Source organism: Otolemur garnettii, unplaced genomic scaffold (assembly GCF_000181295.1).
Source record: "Otolemur garnettii isolate 467f Iridium unplaced genomic scaffold, OtoGar3 scaffold00031, whole genome shotgun sequence".
Lineage (NCBI taxonomy): Eukaryota > Metazoa > Chordata > Mammalia > Primates > Galagidae > Otolemur > Otolemur garnettii.
The window spans coordinates 6,752,007-6,764,583 of NW_003852426.1; the positions used below are offsets into that span (position 1 = coordinate 6,752,007).

General features: G+C 43.6%; 1 protein-coding gene across 2 annotated transcripts in view; it reads left to right on the plus strand.

Moving 5' to 3' along the window:
* Positions 1 to 3,334: 3,334 nt before the first annotated feature.
* The window catches only part of MAPK14 (mitogen-activated protein kinase 14), a 97,416-nt gene continuing 88,173 nt past the window's right edge, over positions 3,335 to 12,577 (plus strand). For both annotated transcript variants that reach the window (XM_003789140.2, XM_003789141.3), the window contains exon 1: positions 3,335 to 3,931. In XM_003789140.2, the coding sequence (XP_003789188.1) occupies positions 3,816 to 3,931 (116 nt within the window). In that variant the 5' untranslated portion in view covers positions 3,335 to 3,815. The remainder of the gene's footprint in view (positions 3,932 to 12,577) is intronic.

Below are 12,577 nucleotides of genomic sequence, written 5' to 3' on the forward strand. Positions count from 1 at the left end.
GGGCGTCTCCAGGCAGTGGCTCACCTCGTTCCCCAGCGGGGTCAGGACTGCAGGCGCTGGGGTCTCACCGGGCTCCCGTCTGGCTGGCCGCGCTGCGGACGCAGACGCCGGCGGTTCCCTAGCCGTTGCCGCCGAACCCGCTGGCGTTCTGGGCCGGCGGGGGTCGGGGCGGGGCGGGGGACTGTGTGGAAGGGGAGCATGAGCAGTTTGGGATGAGGGGTCGGGCAAAGGGGTACCTGGGCGTCTTCCCCATTGCTGGAACGTGGGAGCCTCTTGGTACCTGTGGTACATCTGAGCATCTGTGCCACCAGTCCCCTACTTTCTCTGAGGTTTTACCATTGATTGAGGGCCTGTTTGGTCCCAGGCCTAGTACCTGCACTGCACCTACAGTAATTCTTGAGGACCCGGTCAGGTCTCAAAGAGGTGTGAGGAAATGGAGGCTAGGAGGGTCACCTAGGTTTCCAGCCTTAAACTCCCTGCCCCATGAGCCTAACTCTCCCACTGGATGACACCGTCCTGCCCAGGTGTCCTACTCAAGTCTCCTGTTCTGTATGCACTCATTACCCTGGGCATCCACCCCTTTTATTCTCCCCAGGGAAGCTCAGTCCAGGTAGCTGTCTCTCAGTACTATCTTGTACTCCTGCTTGGCCCACTTGCAGTTTTACACTTGTTTAATTACGGTGTTGATGTCTCACTTACTATTCACTTTAAGCTCTCCTTTTTGTGAATTGTCTACCCCATGAGGACAGGGATGTTTATCTCTTGCCTTAACTGTTGTATCACCAATGCCTAAAACAGTGTGGTCAAGGTATTCAAGAAATTTGAGTTGAATGATTACCTTCCTGTTGCTGACAAGCTCCACAGGTGGAAATCTGTGGTTTTTAACCATCTTTCTATCAGAAGTACTTGGTACCTAGTAAGGCATTTAATACACACCGGTAGAATGAGCAAACGAATGTACTGCATACATCTTTACCCTTTCATTCACCCTTACCTCATATCAGTTTGTTGGATAAATATATGCATTTCTTAGGATTCCTGCTTTCAAGCTTCCTCTTTACCCCTTGTATCCATCACTCATTTCTTCACAGTCATATCTTTGCTCTCACATCCCCCTTCACCCTCCATTATTTCTTAGAAAGTTCCCTAACCCACAGGTGGGCTTCAAACATTCTCAAGCAGCATGTTTTTGTAGGCAAGAGAATCCAGGCTAAGCCACATTGGCTCCAAAAGAGCTTTTCTATGAGTCACACATGACCCTGGTTTTTGTTTTTGTTGTTTTCTTTGAGGAGAAATGAGGATCCTGTACCACCCTTTAAATTGATCATGGTTGTTGCTAATAATTTTTTCAAATATTTATGGGGTACATTTTGTGTTCTAGATACCATGCTTGATGCTGGAACAAGTGAGGCAAAGTTTGAGCCCTTTAAGGAGTGTGTAGCACAGAAGAGAACAATCTTAGGAAGTGATGAGAAGCACTCCTGGTGACAAGCTCTATTGTAGTAGGCATAGATTGATAACAGTGGGTGTAGGTGGGTTCTAATACCTTAACCATTCACATTAACTATCTTGTTAAGTTTTTACAAATTACCCCCATTAGTTGGGAATGTAGGGCAGGAATTTTCTTGCAGAAGCTAGAACTAAGGTCAAAGAAAAGTCAACTGACTAGCCTAAATGCAACACTGCAAGAAGACCACTCCATGGCTGGCGCCTGTGGCTCAGTGGGTATGGCGCTGGCCTCATATACCGAGGGTGGCTGGTTCAAACCCGGCCCCCGCCAAACTGCAACAGAAAAATAGCCAGGCGTTGTGGCGGGTGCCTGTAGTCCCAGCTACTTGGAAGGCTGAGTCAAAGAGAAACCCCTGAGCCCAGGAGATGGAGGTTGCTGTGAGCTGTGTGATGCCACGGCACTCTACCGAGGGTGATAAAGTGAGACTCTGTCTCTACAAAAAAAAGAAGAGGAAGAAGACCACTCCCTGCCCTGTTCTTACCTGGAGAGGCTTGAATTAAAAATATATATATATGCATATATATAGAGAGAAAGTGAGCGAGGGAGAGAGAGAGAGTTAAATGGTTAAAATCCTCTTCACTGGATCCTTCTTCGGGGCAGACGTCAGCTTCAAACCTTCAATGTAATGGGTTTTTGTTTTTGTTTTTTTTTGAGACAGAGACTCAAGCTGTCCCCCTGGGTAGAGTGCCGTAGCATCAAAGCTCACAACAACCTCCAACTCCTGGGCTCAAGCGAGTCTCCTGCCTCCGCCTTCCAAGTAGCTGGTACACCACAGGTGCCTGCCACAACGCCTGGCTACTTTTTTTGGGTGCAGCCGTCACTGTTGTTTGGCGGGCCCAGGCTGGATTCGAACCCACCACCTTAGGTGTATGTGGCTGGCGCCTTAGCCGCTTGAGCTACAGACGCCGAGCCAATATTATGGTTTTTTAAATGCTTTTTAAAGAAAGATACTAGGGACATTCCTGAATCAGAACTACCTGGGATGTATTCTAAAAATATTATTGTTATTTTTTTTTTTAGAAATTCTCAAGCTGTCGCCCTGGGTAGAGTGCTGTAGCATCACAGCTCCCAGCAACCTCAAACTCTTGGGCTTAAGTGATTCTCTTGCCTCAGCCTCCCAAGTAGTTGGGACTACATGTGCCCGCCACAACTCCTGGCTATTGTTGTTGTTGTTGCAGTTGTCATTGTTCTTCTTTAGCTGGCCCAGGCTGGATTCGAACCTGCCAGCCTAGGTGTATGTGGCTGGCACCTTACCCACTGAGCTACGGGCGCCGCCCTAAAAATACAAATTCCTGATGCCCACACCTATCCGGTCAGACTCCCGGTGGGTCTTGGGAATTTGCGTCTTAAAACAAAGTCCTAGGGTGATTCTTCACATAAAAGTTTAAGAACTGCTAGGAGAGTTTGGGTGAAAAACCTCAGTTTTGATGCAGGGTTAGTATTTTCCTTTGGGACAGACTTCATCAGAATTTCTAAGAGTAAGCCGTATGTCCTTGGCAGATGGGAATGAAACAGCTTTCTGGCTGGAACCTGTCTCTTCTGGGTGCAAGCTTTATTTGGAAATTGGGGGTTCTGCTAAGCAGGTGCTCTGCTGCTGGTGACTGACTACTTGCAGTGGCCCTTTTCTCGACACTGTCACTGTTGCTTTCCATTATGGAGCCAGGCATTTGCACCGCTGGCCACGGTGGGGCGCACGCGACGCATGGTACCCTCTTATCCCTTCTTGACTCGTCCACCTTCTCGCCCTTAAGACCGGTCCCTGGGAGTTTCTGCCTTTGGTCTCCAGTTGTTGCTCTCGTCTCGCGAGAACTGCTCCTCCTGTCCTCTCCCCCGCATAACCCCGCCTCTTGTGGGCAGGTTCCATATTGGGTAAAATCTCGGCTCGCGGAGAGTCCCGGGAACTGTAATCGCGAGAGTACAGCGGGAGGCTCCTGCTGGCTGACTCTGGAACCCCGACCCCTGGAGCCTCCGCGGTCGCAGCAGCTAGAGCGAGAGTCCGGCGACGCGCCCGGGGATTGGCCTGGTGGGGAGAGGGTGCAGGGAGGTCGCGGCGGGCGTAGCTTTGAGCTCCGGAGCGCGCCCTGCTCTTAGCCGGCTCGCCTGCATCGCTGAGGCTCGCCCAGCAGCTGCAGCTGACAGGGGCCAAGCGCGCGGGAGTCTGTGGGGTCGCAGCAGCCGCACCTGCGCGGGCGACCAGCGCTAAGGTCCCCGCCCAACCGGGCGGGCAACTAGGGCCGGGAACGGGTGCGGGTGCAGGCGGCGGCCCCGCAGGGCCACCTTCTTGCCCCGCAGCTGCCGCTGGAAAATGTCTCAGGAGAGGCCCACGTTCTACCGGCAGGAGCTGAACAAGACAATCTGGGAGGTGCCCGAACGTTACCAGAATCTGTCCCCGGTGGGCTCCGGTGCCTATGGCTCTGTGTGGTGAGTGTCGCTCGGCCTCGGCAGGGGTGGGCAGGGGTGGCCCCTCACGGTTGAGGCCCAGGCCTTCCTCCGGTCAGAGTTGCGCCAAGCGGCAGGAATTTTCCTCGGGGGAGGGCATTCCTGCTCCTTCGTGCCCTGCCTGTCCTGCACCCCTTACATCCCTCACCCGGCACACGCAGGTGTGTGGTCCACGGTGTGCTGGAGATCTTCTGTAGGAGGTAGATGGTGGTGCTGGAGTTCGGCTCTGCCTCCTACCCTGCACATTCCCTTCTGGGAGGGACACCGGGGGAGGGGCGGCTTCCTTGGCAGTTTCCTTCGCGGCGTGGAGCCGAAGGTCCCTCTCCCCGGGGGTGCCCACCTTGGGACTCTGGACCCTGCGGTCCGAGCAGACAATCCTGGCGAGCTGCCGGAGGAAGCGAAGGGCAAAGCTTTACCTGGAGACTGCAGGTCTTCTGAACAAAACTGACAGGGAAAGGAGCGCTCTCAGGGCTTTTTTTGCAAACCTCTGTCGAAATCCCTTTTGAGAAGCCTTCTTTTTGAATTTGGACTTGAATTAGGAGCGGCCCATAGAGCTTAAAATACCAACTTTATCTCAGTTAGCACTGTGCCAGCTTGAGTGGTGTGTTTCCGATTCGGTTGAAAGCGTATTTCCTTTATGTGGAGGGAGGGTGGTGGTTGTGCCTGCAAGAATACTGTAGCTTGATAAACTGGTGGCCTCACTGATTAGTCACATAATATACCATTGCTCATTTAAGTATTGTTCGACAAAACAATTTTCTCATTTGGGGCAGAGAGATTCAGATTCGCTGAGCGCTTTCAAGATCAAAAGGGTATGAACAGTGCTGGGAGGTATTGTAAACATTTTTTAATTGAGGTAATTCCTGCGAATACTGCGTTTTTTAAAGACCCTTAGAGAGTTTGCAGGGAATTTTCTATATTTATGGCCTGAAGTACACGATGGTTTTCATAAGGATATGAAACAACACGTAGAAAAGGAAGGGAAGATACATACTTTTCGGCTTTAATTTATGCTATGTTTTAAATGAAACCAATGCCGTAAATTTTCTAGACCTGAAATATTTGACTGTTCTCTAACTTCCAAGATTTTATATACAATACATTAGCTTTTATATAATTTGAAAGTTCCTGATCTGATACTAAATATCAGATTTAACTGTTAACTTTTTCTATGTTTCAGTAATTTATGTTGTATGTATCGTTTGAAAAGGGCCTGTGAAATGATTTTTTTGTTTTGGAACAAATTTCAGGGTTTTGCATGGGTTAATCTTTAAATATGATTCCTGTGTTCCTTAAAGTCACATCATGAATTTCCTGTTTGGTAGAATCTTCTGGGTAATGGAGATTGTGCAATTGTGTCCAGCAATGGATCATATTGCGTTTTCTGGTTCAAGCTGTTTGAGTTATGTTGCAGATGGCACCACACTTGACATCTTTCTCCCATTTTACACTATGGCTGTTTACAAAAGGAATTTGTAGCATTTTACATTCATTAAGTATAATCATTATTGATTTGATAATTTTCAAACGTTTTTGGATCATTTCTCTTTTACTGTTTTTAATAGCTCATTGACATATTAACTTCTGTGGCATCAGGGTTTTTCTCCAATGCTGTTTGAACTTTAATGGAGTGATACAGCAGAATAGCTCAACTATAAGGAGTTTGGGTGAACCCGAATAGTTGGTGTGACTAGCTCTGCACTGGAACAGGAGATCCAGATTGATAGTAAAGCTCCATTAAAATTAAATCCACATTTCTTTAGTACTAAGCTTTTCTATGGTAAAGAAGCTAGCAGTATCTGACACTTGAAAGTATTTTTGTTCAATAAATTTTTAAAAATAGATAATACATTGTATAAAATACAAAACTTATGAAAGGGTATTCGGTTAAAATCTCCTTTCCTTTCTGTTCTCTAGCCACACTACTCTCTTCCTCAGACACATCCACTGTTAGGTATGTTGTGTGTCTTTCCAGGCAGGCTGAGTTTTTGTTTAGTAGAATTTCTACCAGAGGGATTTAAGATGTAATCTGTAACATACTGCTGAAATTTAGATTTATAGGTAAGTGTTCTCTCTGAGTCTTAATTTGAAGTTGTTCTTTGGATTAGTGCCTTTTGAGGTGTGGCAGAAAACAGTTATCCACTTTGAAGCATGTGTTACTTTTCTCCATCCTCATTCTTTGATAGCAGATTTGGTTTTAGGGAATAATGAAGTCAATTTTAATCTAAATAATTTAGGGAATTTACACTAAAGTCTGATGAAAAAGATTAAGCAATAAGGTTGGCAATACTGTTTTAGGTCCGATAGGAGTTAAAACTATAAAGTAATGACAATTTTTTTTTTGCGACTTGTTGAACTGGACCTGCATTTATTCCAAAAAACTTTGAATTTAAAAAATGTAACATTGTTGAAAAATTTTTTGATTCTTATTGCTCTAAAGCAGTGGTTCTCAACCTTCCTAACGCCACAATGTATTTTCTTTGTTACAAAGGGGTCACGACCTGCAGGTTGAGAACTGCTGCTCTGAAGTATGATATACTTGGGTGTGTAACATTTTTTATTTTGAGATGGAGTCTTATTATGTTGCCTTTGGTAGAGTGCTGTGCCATCACAGCTCACAGCAACCTCCAATTCTTGGGCTTAAGTGATTCTCTTGCCTCTGCCTTCCAAGTACCTGAGACTACAGGCGTCCGCCACAATACCCGGCTATTTTTTGGTTGTTTATCATTGTTGTTTGGCAGGCCCAGGCTGGGTTCGAACCCGCTAGCTCCAGTGTATGTGGTTGGTGCCCTAGCCACTGAGCTACAGGTGTCAAGCCAGGTGTATAACTTATAAAAAATTTCTATTTTAACCCTATTTTATTATTTCAGTTTATACTAAATGTAAAAAAGCAAGTAGCAGCCTGTGTAATTACCCAGCTGTAATCAAAAATCAAGGAATCAGGCTAGAAATTTGAGAATTGACAAGGTTTTACAAATACGCCTTTTCTTTTTAAAGGGTAAAGGGAACTAAACTAAACTGTCTTGCAGTTTTAAGGAACTTTATGCAGTTTGTGAGGGGAAATGAAGCAAAATTGTTTAAGAATACGTTATTGCAAAGCATTGATTTTGTGGCTTTGGGACAAAGGGGAGAATCTTTGTGGTGAGTTCAAGAAAATATAAACAGGAACTTAAGTGCCTTTCCTCTGGGGTACGGTTTTTCCAGGTCCTTTTTTGCTGTTCATTGGAGGAGGTAATTGTAAATAAGAGGTGAGAGTTAAGAATTACTTAGATCATATTCCACCATTAATTTAACAGTTTTTAATGAATACTAATTCTGGGTCTGAAACCTAATGCTGAACAAGACAAAACAAGACAATCCATTCTCTCATAGAGCTTATAGCCTGGTACATTTAATAGCTACATTTTGTGGGTTGCTTACCATTTTCTAGGAATTGTGCTGCAATTTTTATTTATCATCAACATATAAAGTATATAACAAAACCTTTAGTAAGAAAATGGCAAAGATACCAAATCCAACTTCATAAGTGCTTTGTGGAACGAGATTGTTCCAATAAATATAATAAAGATAAATGAAGCTAATTTCTGTTTTAGTATTAATGGCCATTCAGCATTTTATTTTAGTTTTTTTTTTTTTTTTTTTTTGAGACAGACTCTCACTTTGTCACCCTTCGTAGAGTTCCATGGCATCATAGCTCACAGCAACCTCATACTCCTGGACTTTAGCAATTCTCTTGCCTCAGCCTTCCCAGTGGCTAGGACTACAGGTGCCTGCCACAATGTACAACTATTTTTAGAAGTGGGGGTCTCACTCTTGCTCAGGCTGGTCTGGAACCTGTGAGCTGAGGCAATCCATCTGCCTCAGCCTCTCAGAGTGCTAGGATTACCGGAGTGAGCCATTGTACCCGGTCCCCCAATTCAGCATTTAAAATCTTTCTATTTGTTTGTTTGTTTGTTTTAGAATGAGCAAAGGCAGAATAAATAAAAACAGGACATTATTAAGTTGGCTTGGTGCCTGTAGCACAGTGGTTACATTGCTGGCCACATACATCCAGGCTGGCGGGTTCAAACCCAGCTCAGGCCAGCTAAGCAACAACTGCAACAGCAACAACATAACCAGATAGCTGGGCATTGTGGCGGGCACCTGTAGTCCCAGCTACTTGGGAGGCTCAGGCAAGAGAATTACTTAAGCCCAAGAGTTAGAGCTCTTGCTGTGAGCTGTGATGCCATGGCACTCTACCGAGTGCTACATAGTGAGACTCTGTTTAAAAAAAAAAGGCTCACCCCCGTAGCTCAGTGAGTAGGGCCCTGGCCACATCCACTAAAGCTGGCAGGTTTGTGCCTGGCCCAGGCCTGCTAAACAGTGACAACTGCAACCAAAAAATAGCCAGGCTTTGTGGCAGGTACCTATAGTCCCAGCTACTTGGGAGGCTGAGGCACCCAAGAGTTGGAGGTTGCTATGAGCTGTGACGCCACAGCACTCTACCAAGGGTGACATAGTGAGACTCTGTCTCCAAAAAAAAAAAAAAAAAAATTGTTAAGTTTACAAAAATGACTTTGACTCCTAAATAGTGAAAAGCAGATGCCCTTTACTTTTCCAGTGGTGATAGTAGGTCTATGCTGATCTTTATTCCCATTTCCTTTTCTTTATAACCAAAAGCAAGGTAGTTGTCTATGTTACCAGTGCCAGTAATAAAAAGTTTTAAATAGGGCGGCACCTCTGGCTCAGTGAGTAGGGTGCTGGCCCCATAGACCAAGGGTGGTGGGTTTGAACCCGGCCCCGGTCAAACTGCAAAAAAAAATTAAACATAATTAATGGCAAATATTTGTGTTATTGATACATAAAGACTGTTTTAAAAAATAGTTCATAAAAAAATAGTTTAGGGTGGGTACGGTGGCTCAGGCCTGTACTCCCAGCACTCTGGAGGTCCAAGACTAAAGGATTGCTGGAGGCTATGAGTTTGAGATTAGTCTGTTCAGACAGACCCTGTCTCTACAAAAAATAAAACAAATTAGTCAGGGATGGTGGCACACATCTGTAGTCCCAGGTACTTGGGAGGCTCAGGCAGGAGGATTCTTTGAGCCCAGGAGTTTGAGATTGCATGAGCCTAGGAGTTACAGGTTGCAAAGAGCTAGATAATGTTTTTGCACTCTAGCCAAAGTGACAGAGTGAGAGACCCTGTCTCAAAACAAAACAAAACAAAAAACAGTTCATTCAAATTGATTATAAAGACATATTTTATTTATCAAATCCCTTTTTTTTCTCTAATAGTTTTCCACTGTTCCCATTTTAAAAAAGAGTGTATTGGCCCTCCTACTTTTCAATTTTGACAGTTTAATTTCTTGATACTGAGAAGTACTCTCCTCTTGATTTCCCTCTAGTTCAGCCTCATAGATGATCTATGTTGACTTTGATTTTCATGGGCAGCAGTGCAAATGTTGTTGAGTCCCTGGGGGTTGGGTTTGAAAGGTGGAAGCATTCCCTGGGCTAAATCACTCTCACTTTAGAATTAACTGACATTTTTATGGGATTTTGTGTTTATAAAGTGTTTTCATTCAAAGCATTATCAAATCGGTTCTCACTAGCTCTGTGAGGACCAGTATTTATTAACCTAGTTTTTTAGATGAGGAGCTGTACCCATACATTTAAGGAATAGCATACTTGTCAGTGCTGCTTTGGTTTTTGTTCTGGGGTTTCAACACTGTAGCAGACTTCTTTCCTATGGGCTACTGAGTTGTGTGGTGGCACCTTCTCTTGTGCAGTTTGCCTCCTTTTGTGCAGAAAAGAGTTACTAAGTCACTTGGCAATGGAGCTATGACTATGGAAAAGGAATTCTACCAGTCTCATTGCCCAGCTAATCTGAGGGATAACGATTTAACCTAATAAAGTGATGTCTTCCTCAGAATTGATAAACTAAAAATGAAATCATTGCCCAGATTAAAATTTTTTTCTGAAAGAATTACTAGGCAGTGCAAATAGTTCGTTCCTGAATTTATGAATCTTATTGGATTAAAATTTTTTGATGTACATTTATGTGAAGTTGAAACTGTATGTATATATTTGTATTATATAAGAGACTGTATGTATATATTTATGTAACTATAGGATATAAATAGAAATATCTACCTCTCTAGGCAGTATTATAGAAATAACTTCCCCTCCAGACCTTTGAAAATACACAAGATTTTTGTTCTTTATGATAAAATTTGGTATAAAGTTGATTTGTTTTATCTAAGAGGTAACTGTAGTGTTCAGAAAAACCTCATTATAAGGTAGATTCCTCCGATTTGGAACATAGGGATTTCTTCTTATGATAGCCATGTACTTAGTCACTGAAGTCATGTTTCTTCAATAAAACAAAAACAAAAAACCCAAAAACCTCTTTAAACGTTTTTTGTTTTGCTTTTTGAGATAGAGTCTTATTCTGCCGACCTGGGTAGAGTGCCATGGCATCGTTGTAACTCACAGTAACCTCAAATTATTGTGCTCAAGCGATCTTCATGCTTCAATTTGTGTATTTTTTGTAGAGATGGGGTCTTGCTCTTGCTCGGGCTGATCTCAAACTCCTAAGCTCAAGGAATCCTGCCACAGCCTCCCAGAGTGCTAGAATTACAGGCATAGGCCATCACACCTGGCTGAATTTTTTGTGTGTGTGTGTAAAAGAATCAATATTAGAAGTAGTTTATCTTTCATAGTGCTTCTATAAATTAAGTATATCTTATTTTATTGCACGCCGTTTTATTATGTGCAATTTGCTGGTAATTGTGTCTTTTACCAATTTAAGGATTATAGCAACCCTGTCTTTGAACAACTCTTTTGGACCATTTTCCCAACAGCATGTGCTCACTTCATGTCTCTGTCATATTTTGTTAATTCTTGCAATGTTTCAAACTTGATTATTATATCTGTAATGGTAATATGTGATTTTTGTTGTTGTTGTTGGAGACATAGTCTCACTTTGTAGCCCTCAGTAGAGTGCTGTCGCATCACAGATCACAGCAACCTCATACTCTTGGGCTTAAGCAGTTTCTTGCCTCAGCCTCCCAAGTTGCTGGGACTACAGGCACCTGCCACAGCACTCGGCTATTTTTTGAGACAAGGTCTCACTCTAGATCAGGCTGGTCTGGAACCTGTGAGCTCAGGCAATCTACCTGCCTCGGCCTCCCAGAATGCTAGGATTATAGGCATGAGCCACCATGCCTGGTCCCCGTGATAAATGATTTTTGATGTTACTATTGAATTATTTTGGGACACCTCAAACCATGCCCATGTAAGATGACAAACTTAATTGATAAATATTGTGTGTGTTCTGATTGATCTACCAATGGGTTGTTCCCCATCTCTCTCCCTCCCCTTGCGCCTCCCTGTTTCTTGAGATATTAACTGGCCTAATTTAAATATTGTTATAACATTATAATGACCTCTAAGTGTCCAAATGGAGGGAACAGTCACATTGAATCAAAAGCAAGAGGTGATTAACCTTAGTGAAAAAGGCTTGTCAAAAGTTGAGATGGGCTGAAAGCTAGGTTTCTTGTGCCAAACAGCTAAGTTGTGTATACAGAGAAAAAGTTTTTGAAGGAAATTAAAAGTGCTACCTTAGTGAACACATGAATAAGAAAGTGAAACAATCTTATTGCTGAGATGGAAAAAGTTCTAGTGGTCTGGATAGAAGATCACATCAGCTTCAACATTTCCTTAAGCCAACAGCTAATCAGCAAAGCCCTAAAAAGCCATAAAACTATCTTCAGTTTTATGAAGGCTGAGAGAGGTGAGGAAGCCTTAGAAGAGATGAAGCTAGCAGAGGGTGGTTAATGAGATTGGTTTAAGGATGGAGGCTTCTATATATAATATAAATGTGCAAGGTAAAGCAACAAGAGTTGATCGAGAAACTGCAGCAAGTTATCTAGAAGATCTAGTTAAAATAATTGGTGAAGGTGGCTACACCAAGCAACAGATCTTCATGGTAGACAAGGCAGCTTTCTTTTTGTCGGAAGAAGATGCCAACTAGGACTTTCATAGCTAAAGAGAAGTCATTGCCTGGCCTCAAAGGACAGGCGACTTTAAGTTGAAACCAGTGGTCATTTACTGTTCCAAAAATCCTAGGGCCCTTAAAAATTATGCTAATTCTTTTCTGCCGGTAGTATATAAGTGGAACAACAAAACATACCTGTTTACATCTGTTGTAAAGCCTGCTGTTGAGACCTGCTGCCCAGAAAAATATTCCTTTCAGAATATTACTACTGATTTGATATAGTCACCCAAGAACTCTGATAGAGGTGTATGAGGAGATCAATATTGTTTTCATGCCAGCTAACACATGTTGATTCTGCAGCCTGTGGATTAAGGGTTAGTTTTGACTATAGGCTATAGCTGCTGTAGATAGTGATTCTTCTGAACAATCTGGGTGAAGTAAATAGAAAACCTTCTAGAAAGTATTCATCATTCTAAATGACATTAAGAAGTTGGTGGTTGGCTCGGCGCCTATAGCTCAACCGGCTAAGGCGCCAGCCACGTACACCTAAGGTGGCCGGTTCGAATCCCCAGCCCGGACCCGCCAAACAACAATGGCAGCTGCAACCAAAAAATAGCCGGGCGTTGTGGCGGGCGCCTGTGGTCCCAGCTACTTGG